Genomic DNA, 24,082 nt, shown 5'->3' on the forward strand with positions numbered 1-24,082 from the left:
GATTCAAACTGGTGAGCCCTGTGTTGGTAGGCAATGAAATAGACCACCACGCTACCTTGACGCCCCAACCTTGGAACAGATTTCTAATAGATATACAGAAAAAGTTAAACCTCAACTCTTGATGATCATCATGAATAACTTAATGTATATATCAGATGGTGGATCCAATAGTGTTCCCTCTAGACAGTTTCCATTGATGGAACTGGGACTGGCTCCAAGGACTTACTCTTCTTCCCGTGTTGTGTATAGCCTTTTCTCAGCCTCAACCCGTTCTTCTGACTGTCATGCCTGGCTCGTCTGTGGCTTGTTTGAATAAGAATCTGGAACTTGAGGCTGATGAGAGCCAATCAGTTTGCAGATGTCCTGCAGGCCGTCTTTTGGGGCTGGGTTCAGGGTTCCTCCAGTAATAGATGTTGCCCTCGCACGCATCCTTTTTGTCGCTGTTGAATTTGTGTTCAGTTCTTTGATGTCTCTAGAGAGTTTCTGTATGTCTTGATTAGCCTTGAGGAGGTCATTGAATTTTTCTTCATTTCTGATTGCTTAGGACAGAGACCATTTTTTCTCATCAGTTGATTTGTCCAATTCATCAAGGTCTTTAAGTTGGTCAACAGGCAGAGTCAAAGGGTCGAAAGCACACTTATTCAAGATGGCACACCAGCGTTCACAGAATTCTTCTGTTTTTTATTTGCCCAGCATGTGTTCCTTCTGCCGTCTAAGACCTCGGGGAATGACTCCTTGTCTGATGTAATCACTCAAAGTGATTTCAAGTAGGTGGGTTTTGACCCGGCGTCTGATGAGGTTGGACGGTTCATTGGAGACTTCTGTAGACTGTAGCAGTGACTGGCCAAACAAAGATTCCCTGCAGATGATCCCTCCTCTTTGGTGTTGGGCTGAAATCAGATGATCCTTGGCGTATCCGGTCAGGATCCAACAGTTCTACAGACTGATTCTCTAACCGCCACCAGGTGTGGCCTACATAACATACCAGTGCCTGTGTCCTACTATGACTGGTGATCTTGAAGAAGGTCTGAGGGCCGAAACATCATCTGAATAAAAAGGAAATAACAAAAGAGAGATGCATATGGAGCCACACTTTTCTTTCCTACTTTCATGCAGTTTTTGCTGTACCAAGAGAAAAAAAAATGGTACTAGGGAGAACAGTTAATTTAACAACCCTTAAAGTAGAATACTGTTTCAGTTATGAGTTCACATTGTTAATTGTTTGGCTGATGTGATTCTCTTCTAATAGAGAAGAGAAAACAAAAGATGAGTACATTAAACATTTTGAAGAAAATAAAACCATCATTTGACTCATCCATGTGTTAGTTTGTATCATCTCCCAACAGTAAGTGCATTGACCTACTTAAAATTTAAACATATATTGAAACTTTTTTTTTAATTGAATCAGAATACAAAATGACTCTATCACATCTGCAGTGATGTAGCATGCACTGCATATTCCTGAGCTGACCGCTGCACATTGTCCTATGATCTGCTTGGGGATAATGAATGCCTATAGAGATTTCATTGTTTCTTTTAATTAATGAAGTGCAAAGTTATTGTCCTAGGATTATTGTATTATTGATTATTGTCCTTTCCATTGATAAGAGAGGTTCACATAAACTTTTGCTGAAGGAAACATGAATAGTTTCCTTTATTATTCCTTAAAATGCCTTTTTGTTTACAGTGCTGTTGGGGGGGGGGGGGGCATTTAATAGTCAGCTTGCTGAACTGGGTTATCAAATCTGAAGATGTTTTCTTTGTTTCAGAATTCTGTCAGCCAACCTCCACGAGTACTCATTAACGTATTAAAGTAATGGGTGTATTGGTAGGGCTGGATTTTGAGATGCCACACATACATTTTAACCAACAATAGATACCCGATAGTGGTTGCTCAATGTTGGATTCAATACAGTTACTGTTCTGTATGCAAAGAGATTTCCCTGTCTGCTAACTTCCTGTAGTATACAGTTGTTCACTGGGCTCGTATGTCAGAAGATTTCTTTTTTCCACAGGCAGAAAGTGTTAGTTTCTCCAGTGAATGCCATCTCGATGTATAAGGAACCTTATTCATTTATTTTCTTCCATTCCTGAAGACGTCTACTCTGTGTGACAAACGTCCAGTTTACATTTTCTCTCTCTCTCCTCCTCCTCCCCGATTAATTTTGCTAAGTCTTTCCGCATCTCCTCCTCTTCTCTGCAGGAGTGTCCTCAGATCCTCCCCTCAACCCAGATCTACATTCCAGTTGGAGTTTTGAGGCCCATCACGCTGCTCGCTCAGAACCTGCCCCAGCCCCAGTCTGGGCAGAGGAACTACGAGTGTATCTTCCACATCCAGGGCAACACGCACAATGTGCCGGCTCTCAGGTTCAACAGCACCAGCATACAGTGTCAGAAGACCACGGTGAGAATCAAAACCCCATGGCGCACATACACACGCGCGTTTTAAGCCAGAACCACAGAGGATCGGCTGCTTCCAGTGCTGGAGTTCTCTGCGTTTGGCTCGTGATATTTGTTAACCCTATAAATACATAAAAACATGTGTGTTAGTATGTGTGTGTGTGTGTGTGTGTGTGTGCGTGTGTTAAGCGGTCTGTTATTGACATATTGCTTTCTAAAGCAATCAAGATCAACTGCCTCTCCAAATCCCCGATATCAGCTCTTTGGTTTGTCCAGTAGCATCTCCATTAAGGGCAGCCATGCTGGTTTGACGTCACAGGATGTGGTCACTGCTGAGAGGAAGACAAAGACTGCCTGCCCTGACCCCTAAAGTTACTACTTGTGTGGCAAAGCTGAGACAAAGTCTTGAATTAATAAAGCTGCACGGCCTTCGGGACTGACTAGCAAAAAACCACTCACTTCACACATCTCATTCTTGGCTTTTTAGCTTTCAGTCAACCTGTCAGCATTAATTGGGGGAAAAGTAATTTCAGGGCCGCTAATTTCCTCCATCCTAATCAAGGTGGGAGGTGGAGAGGCATTTAATGACACCAATTATGGCTTACTCAATGAGACGTATTATTAACATGTGAGTGGTGGGCTGCTGCACAAGCTCATGGTGTAGCCGGAGTCTACACCATGGTGGTGTATCGTCGTTGTGTAAACACAGAGGGAGGGAGAGTATGTGTGTGTGTGTGTGGGTGTGTGTGTGTGTGTGGGTGCCTCTGGCGGCTAGGCGGCCGCCTTTTCTTTAGCCTGTCACATACTTGACAGGAGGTCAGGGTCATTTAGCCGGCTGTCGGCGGAACCGCTGGGCTTAAATCGTCACTGGTTTGCGGCCACTGTGTTTGAACTCCACTCATCCACTACAAAGCCCTCGCCCCCCTCCCCTCCAACGGAGGGGAAGAATGAGCCTCAGTGCTCCTGTTTTCCCCGTTTTTGGTGGTTGACGGTGACACCGAAGTAATTTTAGGGCTCAGTAACCTAGTCGATGTTTAACATAACGATTGTTCTCGCAGCTCCTTTGCGTCTTGGATAAGATGATTCGTGTAGGTGTCAACAGTTCACTTAAATGCCACGTGTTATGTTCTTTCATAGCTCGCTGTTGAAACTCGAGTTTTAACTGATCCTAAATGGTCCTCATTGTGTTCTGACTACTTAAATGTACGCTGTACAGGCGTTTGGAAAGTGACGCGAGCGCTGAAAGAACTGCAAAAATGTTCTTAAGAAGAAATAACTAAGCACAGAAACCCTTTTTTGAGAAGAAGCCAGTATCTGCCACAATCTATGACGTCCATTGTACCCCCCCTGCACCCCCCAAAAAACAGGATAAACTACGGAGCCGTATTAGGGACATGGTGAAGGGGGGGGGGGATAATAGGGGGCAGTTTTGCGTTCCCTCACAATAGACCACCGGAACACTTCCGGGTACCTTGACCACAGGACACCAGGAGAGGGGGATAGAAAACCCAAGCCGCCAAGCCGCACTGTATTAGATACGCAGCCTAGCCGTAGCTACGATGCCCAAAAGTTGCTCGAAAGTTTTATCCATTAAAAATCATAAAATGGTCCCTCCTCCCCCCTGAATATTTGGTCACATGCTCAATTTTTTTCATCTTTCCTAGTGTAAACTACTAATAAGACACGTTAGCCCCTAACTAACGGGTGTGACCCTTTAGCCGAGCGGTTAGTGATGTCGCCTTGTGGTACAGTACACGCCGTATCGAATCCCGCACCGGGCAAGAAAATAACCGGTTACATTGGTGGCAGCGGTGGGATCCGGAAGTGTGCAGATCCTCAGAAGTCTCTTCGGAGCGCGGGAATAACAAAGCGCGAGGGCGCGCTTCCGGGGAGGGTGACGACTGTAAACTACTAATAAGACACGTTAGCCCCTAACTAACGGGTCTGACCCCTTAGCCGAGCGGTTAGTGATGTCGCCTTGTGGTGCAGTACACCTCGTATCGAATCGCGCACCGGGCAAGAAAATAACCGGTTACACTAGAAACAAGGGGTAACTACCCCGGTCTCCCTTACCCAGTTAAAATGCAAACATTGTTATCACATTATTATTGTCATCCTTATTGAGTAGTATATCATGCATCATTGTATGCAGTCATGTGTAATCCAGTAAAAAGTAACAATTGAATAAAATGCAAACATTTGTTGAAAATGTAAATATCGCAAATATCGGTTCTTGTCCGCAGCAGCCAACGTAGCAGCATAGTTAGCCATTTAAACCGTGTTCAAACTTGCCGGCTTCTATCCCCCTCCAGCGCCCCCCGCTCTAACGTTCGAACGCGGAAGTGCAGGGGTCTATACCCTTTTCACCAGTGAAGAAGAAGCGAACTTCCGGCTGGTTTCCGGATCACATTGCCGGAGGGGCTCGTCGGGTGGCTGTTCGCCGTCATAATTCAGTCTGTTGTAATCGTTCAGCGTTAGGTAGGCGGCGTTCATTTTAACGGTTTATTGATTGATTTAACTATTTGCGCGAAGTCACTTTGGGTAAGAGTGTCTGCTAAATGCTAATGTAACTGCACGGCGAGTCGCAGCGCTGCTGTGGACGGCCGGCTCACGGGAGATGTTCCGTGTCCGGCGGGCTCCGTCTTCAGTCACGCCAAGTTAAGCGACAACGGGTCTGTTCGACGTCACGCTCCAGTCATTTTAACTGTTAATTAATTAATTTAACGATTTGTGTGAAGTCGCGTTGGATAAAATTGTCTTTTAAATGTTAATGTAACTGTACGGTAAGTTTTGCAATTATGATGGCGAATAACCCCACGATATGACCCAGCATTAGGATCCAGAAACCAACCGGAAGTTCTCTTCTTCTTCACTGGTGAAAGAGGTATTACGAGGGAACGCGAAAGTATTGTAACGACCACGGATGACCAGACTCACTGGCCCTTTGCCAACGGTCAGACCCTTTAGTTGATTGGTTAGCGCAGTCGCCTCGGGTTCGCATCCCGGCTGCGGCGGTTCCCGGCCTCCCCCTGAGTTCGCTACACAGTACTGCGAGGGAACACACCGTCCCCCTAATGTTGAATGATGAAAACAGACTGAATTGTGCTGGCGAATAACCCGACGACATGATCCAGAAACCAGCCGGAAGTTCTGTTCTTCGCTGGTGAAAAAGGTATTGCGAGGGAACGCAAAACTGCCCCCTATTGTTTCCCCTCGCCGTGTTCCTGCTACGGCCCCGTGATAAACTGTTGCTCTGAGATATTTTTTTTTCTTCTTCGTTGGTAAATAGTTTTTAGACTGGCTGAGGCCTCAAAACACCAGAGGTTTGTGAAGCAGAGGTGTGCGGCTCTGCGGTCTTGTTATTGGATTAATTCATATTCTGTGAATCCGGTTCCACACCGCAGCCAGCACTGACAGTTTGCTCATGTTGGAGGAACATTTTTTTTTAAAATTCAGTCACACTCCATGTACACATACACACATATAGTCACAGACTCACAGTCAGACAGACACATAGTATGCACACATGCTCACTATCTCCCATAATTCCTCAGTGCACCTTCGTGTGGTGTGAAGTCTATTTGAGGAGTCAGTAAACATATAGGCCTTAAGGTAGGAATACTGCACTGTCTACTGGGCTAGCAGAGTTTAGCTGTATGTGAGTTTGTGTCTGCTCACGTGTGTGTGTGTGTCAGTGTGTCTGCACATTTGTGTGTGTATGCATCTGCAAAGTATTAGGAGAGGGAGCCTCCCCATGTTACCTCCGGCTTGGCCGGGCATCCCTACAGACACAAATGGCCATGTCTGTGGGTGGGAAGCCGTATGTGTCCCAGTCGCTGCACTAGCGCCTCCTCTGGTCAGTCGAAGCACCTGTTCGGGGGGGACCTGCGGGGAGTAGCATGATCCTCCCACGTGCTAACCCCCCCCCCCTGGTGAAACTCCTCACTGTCTGGTGAAAAGAAGCAGCTGGCGACTCCACATGTATCGGAGGAGGCATGTGGTAGTCTGCAGCCCTCCCCGGATCGGCAGAGGAGGTGAAGCAGAAACCGGGACAGCTCGGAAGAGTGGGGTAATTGGCTAAGTACAATTCGGAGAAAAAGGGGGACCCCCCCCAACAAAAAAGGAGAGGGAGCCTCTTTACCGATCTCTCCATACGCGCTACTGTCTCTCGCTCTCTCGCTTTCTCGCTCTCTGGCTTTCGCACTCTCTGTCTCTCTCTTACTCTCTCTTGCTCGCTTTCTTGCTGTCTCGCTTTCTCACTCGCTCGCTCTGTGTCTCGCTCTCTCTCTTTCTCCACCCCCATCTCTGTCGAGCTCGAGTGTGATAGGATCCAATTAAGGAGCTGTGGGTAAAATGATGATGAATTGCAGTGGAGTAGACTGGCACCCACACACACACAGACACACACACACACACACGCGCGCGCACGCACACACACAGACACACACACACGGTGTAGGCCTCAGGAGCTACAAAAATGTAAAAGAGACACAATAAGAAAAAAACGGTAACGAAAGTGTACATGGCAGCAAGACATGAAGGGAGGAATGGATGAAAGGAGGTGAGGGAGGAGGACAGAAGGAAATATGAACATGAGTGAAAGGACTGCAGAAGGAGGGAGAGAAACCACAAACAAAAGTGAAAAAAAAGAGAACGTGACACCACGTGTTGTTCATTTCAACTGATTTATTAATCATATAATAATTATATATTTATATAATTTTAAACTTAATTTTTTCCAAATTGTCCTTTTATAGTATTGGCCATGCTGCACTTAACAGTCATACCAATAAGGTGAATTTGAGAAAGAGAGACATTTGAAAATCACTGATGTTAACCAAACAGACATTGCTTTGAGGATGTTGATGGAGAAGTATAGAGGAGGTCAGAAGGAGTCGCATTGTGTCTTTGTGGATTTAGAGAAAGCATACGACAGGGTGCCGAGAGAGGAGGTGTGGTATTGTATGAGGAAGTCGGGAGTTGCAGAGAAGTAAGTAGGAGTGGTGCAGGATATGTATGAGGGCAGTGTGACAGTGGTGAGGTGTGTGGTTGGAGTGACAGATGGGTTCAAGGTGGAGGTGGGATTACATCAAGGATCGGCTCTGAGCCCTTTCTTGTTTGCAGTGGTGATGGACAGGTTGACGGACGAGATCAGGCAGGAGTCTCCGTCAACTATGATGTTCGCGGATGACATTGTGATCTGTAGCGAGAGTAGTGTGCAGGTTGAGGAGAGCCTGGAGAGGTGGAGGTATGCACTGGAGAGAAGAGGACTGAAAGTCAGTAGGAGCAAGATGCAATACATATGTGTGAATGAGAGGGAAGACAGTGGAATGATAAGGATGCAAGGAGTAGAGGTGATGAAGGTGGATGAGTTTAAATACTTGGGGTCAACTGTCCAAAGTAATGGGGAGTGCAGAAGACAGGTGAAGAAGAGAGTGCAGGCAGGGTGGAGTGGGTGGAGAAGAGTGTCAGGAGTGATTTGAGACAGAAGGGTACCAGCAAGAGTTAAAGGGAAGGTTTACAAGATGGTTGTGAGACCAGCTATGTTGTATGGTTTGGAGGCAATGGCACTGATGAAAAGACAGGAGGTGGAGCTGGAGGTGGCAGAGGTGAAGATGCTAAGATTTTCATTGGGAGTGACGAAGAAGGACAGGATTAGGAGCAAGTATATCAGAGGGACAGCTCAGGTTGGACGGTTTGGAGACAAAGCAAGAGAGGCAAGATTGAGATGGTTTGGACATGCGTGGAGGAGAGATGCTGGGTATATTGGGAGAAGGATGCTGAATATGGAGCTGCCAGGGAAGAGGAGACGAGGAAGGACAAAGAGGAGGTTTATGGATGTGGTGAGGGAGGACATGCCGGTGGCTGGTGTGACAGAGGGAGATGCAGAGGACAGGAAGAGATGGAAATGGATGATCCGCTGTGGTGCCCCCTAGCGGGATCAGCTGAAAGTAGTAGTAGTAGTAGTAGTAGTAGTAGTGGTAGTAGTAGTGGTAGGTTGATCAGATAGTGTGTATAAGCAGTAATAGCGGGTGGGGATAGCTTAGCTAAGAGGTAATACCTATTACAGTAGGGGAGAGGGGTGTGGATAGCCAGATGAACAGTCTGGAATGAGGCACAAAAATATCTCTCCAAAATTGTTCAGACTGATGCAGGAATATGCAGGGAGAAATTGATTCGGCACCATGTGGGATCAGAGCCGGTTTCAGCCGGCTGACCGCTGCTTGGTGTAATTGGCTGCAGTAGGCTCATGTTTACGAGATTCTTTCTACCAAAAAAGGCTCAGGTGTCCTGAGCATCTTGGGATACCTTCACGGAGAAGAGAAGGAGAAATAAATAGCCTCTCCCCACCTTTTACCATGGAGGTGAGATTAAGCAAGATATCAACCCTGCCTACCAACACGGGGCTCACTGGTTCGAATCCCAGTGTTACCTCCAGCTTGGTCGGGCGTCCCTACAGACACAACTGGCCGTGTCTGCGGGTGGGAAGCTGGATGTGGGTATGTGTCCTGGTCGCTGCACTGGTGCCCCCTCTGGTCGGTCAGGGCGCCTGTTCAGGGTGGACGGGGACCAGGGGGGGAGTAGCGTGATCCTCCCACGCGCTACGTCCCCCTGGTGAAACGCCTCCCTGTCAGGTAAAAAGAAGCGGCTGGCGACTCCACATGTATGGGAGGAGGCATGTGGTAGTCTGCAGCCCTCCCCGGATCAGCAGAGGGGGTGGAGCAGCGACCGGGACGGCTCGGGAGAGTGGGGTAATTGGCCAGACACCACTGGGGAGAAAAAGGGGCGGGGGGGAAGCAAGATATCAACACGAGTCGGTGTGTTGTAGTACCGGGCCGGGCCTGTCCCAGTTGTCGGTGTACAGAACCTTCCTTCGTTCTGTAGTTAATGGCCAAGGCAGTTGCTGTAAAATAAATAAAATAAAATCTCTTGTCAGTTGGCTTGTTAAAGGAGGAGGAAGAGTCAATAAAGGATGTTTGCACAGCACATCCACCTGTGATGAAGGACTTCTGCAGTGGCTCCCGTTGTGCATGTGCACTACAGCATCTGCTTATAACCAGCATACTGGGGCGCCATAAATCACAGAGAAAATCCTTTCAGTCCTACTGTCCCCCTCTGCATTATTTAGCTGTATACAAATGTCCAAGCATTGAACTCACGTAGTCAAATACACCACGGACAGTAAGTATGCATACGTAGATGCACCCTGCAACCGTGTTTGTACGTACACACAAACCTACGTGCACATAATGCATGCCGCTTTCATGCAGAGATTCATACTTGGTTGTTCCTGAACACACACGCAGACACACACACACACACACACACACACGCACGCACGCACGCAGACACACACGTGCAGACACACACCCCCTAAGGGGTGTGGAGCACAGTGTGAGGCAGGCATATGGAGATGCTCCACATGATCCTCTTCCTAATCATGTGGAGCAGACGAGGATTGTAGCATCAGCAACAACCGGCTACCAGCATCCTGCTTTACATGATTTATTACACTGGCACACACACACACACACACACACACACACACACACACGCTACTGGCGCCCTGGCTGTGAATGAATGTGTGTTTTGTATGAACATTTTGTGTGTGTGTGTGTGGGGGGGGTGTTGGGTGTTATGTGTATGCCTCAGGGTGTGTATTTCAGCATGGAGTGTGTGTATCTGCATGTGTGTGTGCACATGTGTATGCTAGACCATGGTAATACATGTGTACGTGTTATCTCTATATACTGGACCAGATGGGACACAGACATTAAACAGCTCATGCAACTGACAACAAAAAAAACACATACGTACTTGCACATGCAAACACACACACACACACACACACACACAAAGAATACACACATATTACCTGATGCTATTACTCAGAATCCTTCAAGCAAGCAGTGTTTGATTGAGGTAATGTAAATGTGTTGCAGGTTCCACCAGTCCTCAGTGATGAAAACACAACACAACTCATCAGTAATGAGAACACAACACAACTCATCGGTAATGAAAACACAACAAACCTCATCAGTAATGAGAACACTACACAACTCATCAGTGATGAGAACACAATACAACTCATCAGTAATGAAAACACAACACAACTCATCAGTAATGAGAACACAACACAACTCATCAGTAATGAGAACACAACACAACTCATCAGTAATGAGAACACAACACAACTCATCAGTAATGACAACACAACACACCTCATCAGTAATGGGAACACAACACAACTCATCAGTGATGAGAACACAATACAACTCATCAGTAATGAAAACACAACACAACTCATCAGTAATGAGAACACAACACAACTCATCAGTAATGAGAACACAACACAACTCATCGGTAATGAGAACACAACACAACTCATCAGTAATGAAAACACAACAAACCTCATCAGTAATGAGAACACAACACAACTCATCAGTAATGAGAACACAACACAACTCATCAGTAATGAAAACACAACAAACCTCATCAGTAATGAGAACACAACACAACTCATCAGTAATGAGAACACAACACAACTCATCGGTAATGAGAACACAACACAACTCATCGGTAATGAGAACACAACACAACTCATCAGTGATGAGAACACAACACAACTCATCAGTAATGAGAACACAACACAACTCATCAGTAATGAGAACACAACACAACTCATCGGTAATGAAAACACAACACAACTCACCAGTAATGAGAACACAACACAACTCATCAGTAATGAGAACACAACACATCAGTAATGAAAACACAACACAACTCATCAGTAATGAGAACAGAACACTACTCATAGGTAATGAGAACACAACAAAACTCATCGGTAATAAAAACACAACACAACGCATCAGTAATGAGAACACAACACAACTCATCAGTAATGAGAACACAACACAACTCATCAGTAATGAGAACACAACACAACTCATCAGTAATGAAAACACAACACAACTCATCAGTAATGAGAACACAACACAACTCACCAGTAATGAAAACTTAACACAATTCATCAGTAATGAAAACACAACACAACTCATCAGTAATGAAAACACAACACAACTCATCAGTAATGAGAACCCAACACAACTCACCAGTAATGAAAACTTAACACAATTCATCAGTAATGAAAACACAACACAACTCATCAGTAATGAGAACACAACACAACTCACCAGTAATGAAAACACAACACAATTCATCAGTGAGGAAAACACAACACAACTCATCAGTAATGAGAACACAACACAACTCATCAGTAATGAGAACACAACACAACTCATCAGTGATGAGAACACAACACAACTCACCAGTAATGAAAACACAACACAACTCATCAGTAATGAGAACACAACACAACTCATCAGTAATGAGAACACAACACAACTCATCAGTGATGAGAACACAACACAACTCATCAGTAATGAGAACACAACACAACTCATCAGTAATGAGAACACAACACAACTCATCGGTAATGAAAACACAACACAACTCACCAGTAATGAGAACACAACACAACTCATCAGTAATGAGAACACAACACATCGGTAAGGAAAACACAACACAACTCATCAGTAATGAGAACAGAACACTACTCATAGGTAATGAGAACACAACAAAACTCATCGGTAATGAAAACACAACACAACGCATCAGTAATGAGAACACAACACAACTCATCAGTAATGAGAACACAACACAATTCATCAGTAATGAGAACACAACACAACTCATCAGTAATGAAAACACAACACAACTCATCAGTAATGAGAACACAACACAACTCACCAGTAATGAAAACACAACACAACTCATCAGTGATGAGAACACAACACAACTCATCAGTAATGAGAACACAACACAACTCATCAGTAATGAGAACACAACACAACTCATCGGTAATGAAAACACAACACAACTCACCAGTAATGAGAACACAACACAACTCATCAGTAATGAGAACACAACACATCAGTAATGAAAACACAACACAACTCATCAGTAATGAGAACAGAACACTACTCATAGGTAATGAGAACACAACAAAACTCATCGGTAATAAAAACACAACACAACGCATCAGTAATGAGAACACAACACAACTCATCAGTAATGAGAACACAACACAACTCATCAGTAATGAGAACACAACACAACTCATCAGTAATGAAAACACAACACAACTCATCAGTAATGAGAACACAACACAACTCACCAGTAATGAAAACTTAACACAATTCATCAGTAATGAAAACACAACACAACTCATCAGTAATGAAAACACAACACAACTCATCAGTAATGAGAACCCAACACAACTCACCAGTAATGAAAACTTAACACAATTCATCAGTAATGAAAACACAACACAACTCATCAGTAATGAGAACACAACACAACTCACCAGTAATGAAAACACAACACAATTCATCAGTGAGGAAAACACAACACAACTCATCAGTAATGAGAACACAACACAACTCATCAGTAATGAGAACACAACACAACTCATCAGTGATGAGAACACAACACAACTCACCAGTAATGAAAACACAACACAACTCATCAGTAATGAGAACACAACACAACTCATCAGTAATGAGAACACAACACAACTCATCAGTGATGAGAACACAACACAACTCATCAGTAATGAGAACACAACACAACTCATCAGTAATGAGAACACAACACAACTCATCGGTAATGAAAACACAACACAACTCACCAGTAATGAGAACACAACACAACTCATCAGTAATGAGAACACAACACAACTCATCAGTGATGAGAACACAACACAACTCATCAGTAATGAAAACACAACACACCTCATCAGTAATGAGAACACAACACAACTCATCAGTAATGAGAACACAATACAACTCATCGGTACTGAGAGCACAACACAACTCATCAGTAATGAGAACACAATACTACTCATCGGTAATGAGAGCACAACACAACTCATCAGTAATGAAAACACAACACACAACTCATCAGTAATGAAAACACAACACAACTCATCAGTAATGAGAACACAACACACCTCATCAGTAATGAGAACACAACACAACTCATCAACGAGGAAAACACAACACAACTCATCAGTAATGAGAACACAACACAACTCATCGGTAATGAGAACTTAACACAACACATCAGTAATGAGAACACAACACAACTCATCGGTAATGAACACACAACACAACTCGTCAGTAATGAGAACACAACACAGCTCATCGGTAATGAGAACACAACACAACTCATCAGTGATGAGAACACAATACAACTCATCAGTAATGAAAACACAACACAACTCATCAGTAATGAGAACACAACACAACTCACCAGTAATGAGAACACAACACAACTCATCATTAATGAGAACACAACACAACTCATCAGTGAGGAAAACACAACACAACTCATCAGTAATGAGAACACAGCACAACTCATCGGTAATGAAAACACAACACAACTCATCAGTAATGAGAACACAACACAACTCATCAGTAATGAGAACACAACACAACTCATCAGTAATGAAAACACAACACAACTCATCAGTAATGAGAACACAACACAACTCATCAGTAATGAGAACACAATACAACTCATCTGTAATGAGAACACAACACAACTCATCAGTAATGAGAACACAGCACAACTCATCAGTAATGAGAACACAACACAACTCATCAGTGATGAGAACACAACACAACTCATCAGTAATGAAAACACAACACACCTCATCAGTAATGAGAACACAACACAACTCATCAATAATGAGAACACAATACAAATCATCGGTAATGAGAGCACAACACAACTCATCAGTAATGAAAACACAACACACAACTCATCAGTAATAAAAACACAACACAACTCATCAGTAATGAGAACACAACACAACTCATCAGTAATGAGAACACAACACAACTCAGCAGTAATGAGAACACAACACAACTCACCAGTAATGAAAACACAACACAACTCATCAGTGAGGAAAACACAACACAACTCATCAGTAATGACAACACAACACAACTCATCAATGAGGAAAACACAACACAACTCATCAGTAATGAGAACACAACACAACTCATCGGTAATGAGAACTTAACACAACTCATCAGTAATGAGAACACAACTCATCAGTAATGAGAACACAATTCATCGGTAATGAGAACACAACACAACTCATCGGTAATGAACACACAACACAACTCATCAGTAATGAGAACACAACACAACTTATCGGTAATGAGAACACAACACAACTCATCAGTGATGAAAACACAATACAACTCATCAGTAATGAAAACACAACACACAACTCATCAGTAATGAGAACACAACACAACTCATCAGTAATGAGAACACAACACAACTCATCAGTAATGAGAACACAACACGACTCATCGGTAATGAGAACTTAACACAACTCATCTGTAATGAGAACACAACACAACTCATCAGTGATGAGAACACAGCACAACTCATCAGTAATGAGAACACAACACAACTCATCAGTAATGAGAACACAACACACCTCATCAGTAATGAGAACACAACACATCTCATCAGTAATGAAAACACAACACAACTCATCAGTAATGAGAACACAGCACAACTCATTGGTAATGAGAGCACAACACAACTCATCTGTAATGAGAACACAACACAACTCACCAGTAATGAAAACACAACACAACTCATCAGTGAGGAAAACACAACACAACTCATCAGTAATGAGAACACAACACAACTCATCAATGAGGAAAACACAACACAACTCATCAGTAATGAGAACACAACACAACTCATCAGTAATGAGAACACAATTCATCGGTAATGAGAACACAACACAACTCATCGGTAATGAACACACAACACAACTCACCAGTAATGAAAACACAACAAACCTCATCAGTAATGAAAACAACACAACTCATCAGTAATGAGAACACAACACAACTCATCAGTAATGAGAACACAACACAACTCACCAGTAATGAGAACACAACACAACTCATCAGTAATGAAAGCACACCACAACTCATCAGTGAGGAAAACACAACACAACTCACCAGTAATGAGAACACACCACAACTCATCAGTGAGGAAAACACAACACAACTCATCAGTAATGAGAACACAACACAACTCATCAGTAATGAGAACACAACACAACTCATCAGTGAGGAAAACACAACACAACTCATCAATAATGAGAACACAACACAACTCATCGGTAATGAGAACTTAACACAAATCATCAGTAATGAAAACACAACACAACTCATCAGTAATGAGAACACAACACAACTCATCGGTAATGAGAACACAACACAACTCATCTGTGATGAGAACACAATACAACTCATCAGTAATGAAAACACAACACAACTCATCAGTAATGAGAACACAACACAACTCATCAGTAATGAAACCACAACACAACTCATCGGTAATGAGAACACAACACAACTCATCAGTAATGAGAACACAACACAACTCATCAGTAATGAGAACACAACACAACTCATCAGTGAGGAAAACACAACACAACTCATCAGTGAGGAAAACACAAGACAACTCATCAGTAATGAGAGCACAACACAACTCATCAATGAGGAAAACACAACACAACTCATCAGTAATGAGAACACAACACAACTCATCGGTAATGAGAACTTAACACAACTCATCAGTAATGAGAACACAATTCATCGGTAATGAGAACACAACACAACTCATCGGTAATGAACACACAACACAACTCATCAGTAATGAGAACACAACACAGCTCATCGGTAATGAGAACACAACACAACTCATCAGTGATGAGAACACAATACAACTCATCAGTAATGAAAACACAACACAACTAATCAGTAATGAGAACACAACACAACTCATCAGTAATGAGAACACAACACAACTCATCATTAATGAGAACACAACACAACTCATCAGTGAGGAAAACACAACACAACTCATCAGTAATGAGAACACAACACAACTCATCGGTAATGAAAACACAACACAACTCATCAGTAATGAGAACACAACACAACTCATCAGTAATGAGAACACAACACAACTCATCAGTAATGAAAACACAACACAACTAATCAGTAATGAGAACACAACACAACTCATCAGTAATGAGAACACAACACAACTCATCTGTAATGAGAACACAACACAACTCATCAGTAATGAGAACACAGCACAACTCATCAGTAATGAGAACACAACACAACTCATCAGTGATGAGAACACAACACAACTCATCAGTAATGAAAACACAACACACCTCATCAGTAATGAGAACACAACTCATCAGTAATGAGAACACAATACAACTCATCGGTAATGAGAGCACAACACAACTCATCAGTAATGAAAACACAACACACAACTCATCAGTAATGAAAACACAACACAACTCATCAGTAATGAGAACACAACACAACTCATCAGTAATGAGAACACAACACAACTCAGCAGTAATGAGAACACAACACAACTCACCAGTAATGAAAACACAACACAACTCATCAGTGAGGAAAACACAACACAGCTCATCAGTAATGAGAACACAACACAACTCATCAATGAGGAAAACACAACACAACTCATCAGTAATGAGAACACAACACAACTCATCGGTAATGAGAACTTAACACAACTCATCAGTAATGAGAACACAACTCATCAGTAATGAAAACACAATTCATCGGTAATGAGAACACAACACAACTCATCGGTAATGAACACACAACATAACTCATCAGTAATGAGAACACAACACAACTTATCGGTAATGAGAACACAACACAACTCATCAGTGATGAAAACACAATACAACTCATCAGTCATGAAAACACAACACAACTCATCAGTAATGAGAACACAACACAACTCATCAGTGAGGAAAACACAACACAACTCATCAGTAATGAGAACACAACACAATTCATCGGTAATGAAAACACAACACAACTCATCAGTAATGAGAACACAACACAACTCATCAGTAATGAGAACACAACACAACTCATCAGTAATGAAAACACAACACAACTCATCAGTAATGAGAACACAACACAACTCATCAGTAATGAGAACACAACACAACTCATCAGTAATGAGAACACAACACAACTCATCAGTAATGAAAACACAACACAACTCATCAGTAATGAGAACACAACACAACTCATCAGTAATGAGAACACAATACAACTCATCTGTAATGAGAACACAACACAACTCATCAGTAATGAGAACACAGCACAACTCATCAGTAATGAGAACACAACACAACTCATCAGTGATGAGAACACAACACAACTCATCAGTAATGAAAACACAACACACCTCATCAGTAATGAGAACACAACACAACTCATCAATAATGAGAACACAATACAAATCATCGGTAATGAGAGCACAACACAACTCATCAGTAATGAAAACACATCACACAACTCATCAGTAATAAAAACACAACACAACTCATCAGTAATGAGAACACAACACAACTCATCAGTAATGAGAACACAACACAACTCAGCAGTAATGAGAACACAACACAACTCACCAGTAATGAAAACACAACACAACTCATCAGTGAGGAAAACACAACACAACTCATCAGTAATGACAACACAACACAACTCATCAATGAGGAAAACACAACACAACTCATCAGTAATGAGAACACAACACAACTCATCGGTAATGAGAACTTAACACAACTCATCAGTAATGAGAACACAACTCATCAGTAATGAGAACACAATTCATCGGTAATGAGAACACAACACAACTCATCGGTAATGAACACACAACACAACTCATCAGTAATGAGAACACAACACAACTTATCGGTAATGAGAACACAACACAACTCATCAGTGATGAAAACACAATACAACTCATCAGTAATGAAAACACAACACACAACTCATCAGTAATGAGAACACAACACAACTCATCAGTAATGAGAACACAACACAACTCATCAGTAATGAGAACACAACACGACTCATCGGTAATGAGAACTTAACACAACTCATCTGTAATGAGAACACAACACAACTCATCAGTGATGAGAACACAGCACAACTCATCAGTAATGAGAACACAACACAACTCATCAGTAATGAGAACACAACACACCTCATCAGTAATGAGAACACAACACATCTCATCAGTAATGAAAACACAACACAACTCATCAGTAATGAGAACACAGCACAACTCATTGGTAATGAGAGCACAACACAACTCATCTGTAATGAGAACACAACACAACTCACCAGTAATGAAAACACAACACAACTCATCAGTGAGGAAAACACAACACAACTCATCAGTCATGAGAACACAACACAACTCATCAATGAGGAAAACACAACACAACTCATCAGTAATGAGAACACAACACAACTCATCAGTAATGAGAACACAATTCATCGGTAATGAGAACACAACACAACTCATCGGTAATGAACACACAACACAACTCACCAGTAATGAAAACACAACAAACCTCATCAGTAATGAAAACAACACAACTCATCAGTAATGAGAACACAACACAACTCATCAGTAATGAGAACACAACACAACTCACCAGTAATGAGAACACAACACAACTCATCAGTAATGAAAGCACACCACAACTCATCAGTGAGGAAAACACAACACAACTCACCAGTAATGAGAACACACCACAACTCATCAGTGAGGAAAACACAACACAACTCATCAGTAATGAGAACACAACACAACTCATCAGTAATGAGAACACAACACAACTCATCAGTGAGGAAAACACAACACAACTCATCAATAATGAGAACACAACACAACTCATCGGTAATGAGAACTTAACACAAATCATCAGTAATGAAAACACAACACAACTCATCAGTAATGAGAACACAACACAACTCATCGGTAATGAGAACACAACACAACTCATCTGTGATGAGAACACAATACAACTCATCAGTAATGAAAACACAACACAACTCATCAGTAATGAGAACACAACACAACTCATCAGTAATGAAACCACAACACAACTCATCGGTAATGAGAACACAACACAACTCATCAGTAATGAGAACACAACACAACTCATCAGTAATGAGAACACAACACAACTCATCAGTGAGGAAAACACAACACAACTCATCAGTGAGGAAAACACAAGACAACTCATCAGTAATGAGAGCACAACACAACTCATCAATGAGGAAAACACAACACAACTCATCAGTAATGAGAACACAACACAACTCATCGGTAATGAGAACTTAACACAACTCATCAGTAATGAGAACACAATTCATCGGTAATGAGAACACAACACAACTCATCGGTAATGAACACACAACACAACTCATCAGTAATGAGAACACAACACAGCTCATCGGTAATGAGAACACAACACAACTCATCAGTGATGAGAACACAATACAACTCATCAGTAATGAAAACACAACACAACTCATCAGTAATGAGAACACAACACAACTCATCAGTAATGAGAACACAACACAACTCATCATTAATGAGAACACAACACAACTCATCAGTGAGGAAAACACAACACAACTCATCAGTAATGAGAACACAACACAACTCATCGGTAATGAAAACACAACACAACTCATCAGTAATGAGAACACAACACAACTCATCAGTAATGAGAACACAACACAACTCATCAGTAATGAAAACACAACACAACTCATCAGTAATGAGAACACAACACAACTCATCAGTAATGAGAACACAACACAACTCATCTGTAATGAGAACACAACACAACTCATCAGTAATGAGAACACAGCACAACTCATCAGTAATGAGAACACAACACAACTCATCAGTGATGAGAACACAACACAACTCATCAGTAATGAAAACACAACACACCTCATCAGTAATGAGAACACAACTCATCAGTAATGAGAACACAATACAACTCATCGGTAATGAGAGCACAACACAACTCATCAGTAATGAAAACACAACACACAACTCATCAGTAATGAAAACACAACACAACTCATCAGTAATGAGAACACAACACAACTCATCAGTAATGAGAACACAACACAACTCAGCAGTAATGAGAACACAACACAACTCACCAGTAATGAAAACACAACACAACTCATCAGTGAGGAAAACACAACACAGCTCATCAGTAATGAGAACACAACACAACTCATCAATGAGGAAAACACAACACAACTCATCAGTAATGAGAACACAACACAACTCATCGGTAATGAGAACTTAACACAACTCATCAGTAATGAGAACACAACTCATCAGTAATGAAAACACAATTCATCGGTAATGAGAACACAACACAACTCATCGGTAATGAACACACAACATAACTCATCAGTAATGAGAACACAACACAACTTATCGGTAATGAGAACACAACACAACTCATCAGTGATGAAAACACAATACAACTCATCAGTCATGAAAACACAACACAACTCATCAGTAATGAGAACACAACACAACTCATCAGTGAGGAAAACACAACACAACTCATCAGTAATGAGAACACAACACAATTCATCGGTAATGAAAACACAACACAACTCATCAGTAATGAGAACACAACACAACTCATCAGTAATGAGAACACAACACAACTCATCAGTAATGAAAACACAACACAACTCATCAGTAATGAGAACACAACACAACTCATCAGTAATGAGAACACAACACAACTCATCAGTAATGAGAACACAACACAACTCATCAGTAATGAAAACACAACACAACTCATCAGTGATGAGAACACAGCACAACTCATTGGTAATGAGAGCACAACACAACTCATCATTAATGAGAACACAACACACCTCATCAGTAATGAGAACACAGCACAACTCATCAGTAAAGAGAACACAACACACCTCATCAGTAATGAGAACACAACACAACTCATCAGTAATGAAAACACAACACAACTCATCAGTAATGAGAACACAGCACAACTCATTGGTAATGAGAGCACAACACAACTCATCAGTAATGAAAACACAACACAACTCATCAGTAATGAGAACACAACACAACTCATCAGTAATGAGAACACAACACAACTCATCTGTAATGAGAACACAACACAACTCATCAGTAATGAGAACACAGCACAACTCATCAGTAATGAGAACACAACACAACCCATCAGTAATGAAAACACAACACAACTCATCAGTAATGAGAACACAACACAACTCATCAGTAATGAGAACACAATACAACTCATCGGTAATGAGAGCACAACACAACTCATCAGTAATGAGAACACAACACAACTCATCAGTAATGAGAACACGACACAACTCATCAGTAATGAAAACACAACACAACTCATCAGTAATGAGAACACAGCACAACTCATCAGTAATGAGAACACAGCACAACTCATCAGTAATGAGAATACAACACAACTCATCAGTAATGAGAACACAACACAACTCATCAGTAATGAGAACACAGCACAACTCATCAGTAATGAGAATACAACACAACTCATCAGTGATGAGAACACAACACAACTCATCAGTAATGAAAACACAACACACCTCATCAGTAATGAGAACACAACACAACTCATCAGTGATGAAAACACAATACAACTCATCAGTAATGAGAACACAACACACCTCATCAGTAATGAGAACACAACACAACTCAGCAGTAATGAGAACACAACACAACTCACCAGTAATGAAAACACAACACAACTCATCAGTGAGGAAAACACAACACAGCTCATCAGTAATGAGAACACAACACAACTCATCAATGAGGAAAACACAACACAACTCATCAGTAATGAGAACACAACACAACTCATCGGTAATGAGAACTTAACACAACTCATCAGTAATGAGAACACAATTCATCGGTAATGAGAACACAACACAACTCATCGGTAATGAACACACAACACAACTCATCAGTAATGAGAACACAACACAGCTCATCGGTAATGAGAACACAACACAACTCATCAGTGATGAGAACACAATACAACTCATCAGTAATGAAAACACAACACAACTCATCAGTAATGAGAACACAACACAACTCATCAGTAATGAGAACACAACACAACTCATCATTAATGAGAACACAACACAACTCATCAGTGAGGAAAACACAACACAACTCATCAGTAATGAGAACACAGCACAACTCATCGGTAATGAAAACACAACACAACTCATCAGTAATGAGAACACAACACAACTCATCAGTAATGAGAACACAACACAACTCATCTGTAATGAGAACACAACACAACTCATCAGTAATGAGAACACAGCACAACTCATCAGTAATGAGAACACAACACAACTCATCAGTGATGAGAACACAACACAACTCATCAGTAATGAAAACACAACACACCTCATCAGTAATGAGAACACAACACAACTCATCAGTAATGAGAACACAATACAACTCATCGGTACTGAGAGCACAACACAACTCATCAGTAATGAAAACACAACACACAACTCATCAGTAATGAAAACACAACACAACTCATCAGTAATGAGAACACAACACAACTCATCAGTAATGAGAACACAACACAACTCAGCAGTAATGAGAACACACAACTCACCAGTAATGAAAACACAACACAACTCATCAGTGAGGAAAACACAACACAGCTCATCAGTAATGAGAACACAACACAACTCATCAATGAGGAAAACACAACACAACTCATCAGTAATGAGAACACAACACAACTCATCAGTAATGAGAACACAACACAACTCACCAGTAATGAAAACACAACACAACTCATCAGTGAGGAAAACACAACACAACTCATCAGTAATGAGAACACACCACAACTCATCAATGAGGAAAACACAACACAACTCATCAGTAATGAGAACACAACATAACTCATCGGTAATGAGAACTTAACACAACTCATCAGTAATGAGAACACAACTCATCAGTAATGAAAACACAATTCATCGGTAATGAGAACACAACACAACTCATCGGTAATGAACACACAACACAACTCATCAGTAATGAGAACACAACACAACTTATCGGTAATGAGAACACAACACAACTCATCAGTGATGAAAACACAATACAACTCATCAGTCATGAAAACACAACACAACTCATCAGTAATGAGAACACAACACAACTCATCAGTGAGGAAAACACAACACAACTCATCAGTAATGAGAACACAACACAATTCATCGGTAATGAAAACACAACACAACTCATCAGTAATGAGAACACAACACAACTCATCAGTAATGAGAACACAACACAACTCATCAGTAATGAAAACACAACACAACTCATCAGTAATGAGAACACAACACAACTCATCAGTAATGAGAACACAACACAACTCATCAGTAATGAGAACACAACACAACTCAGCAGTAATGAGAACACAACACAACTCACCAGTAATGAAAACACAACACAACTCATCAGTGAGGAAAACACAACACAGCTCATCAGTAATGAGAACACAACACAACTCATCAATGAGGAAAACACAACACAACTCATCAGTAATGAGAACACAACA

General features: G+C 41.6%; 1 protein-coding gene across 1 annotated transcript in view; it reads left to right on the forward strand.

Annotated features, from left to right (window-relative positions):
- The window catches only part of plxna1a (plexin A1a), a 463,752-nt gene that overhangs the window by 235,297 nt on the left and 204,373 nt on the right, over positions 1–24,082 (forward strand). The window contains 1 exon segment of the mRNA XM_056274696.1: positions 2,204–2,404. Coding sequence (XP_056130671.1) covers positions 2,204–2,404 — 201 coding nt within the window.

Source organism: Lampris incognitus, chromosome 2 (assembly GCF_029633865.1).
Source record: "Lampris incognitus isolate fLamInc1 chromosome 2, fLamInc1.hap2, whole genome shotgun sequence".
NCBI classification, from domain to species: Eukaryota; Metazoa; Chordata; class Actinopteri; order Lampriformes; family Lampridae; genus Lampris; species Lampris incognitus.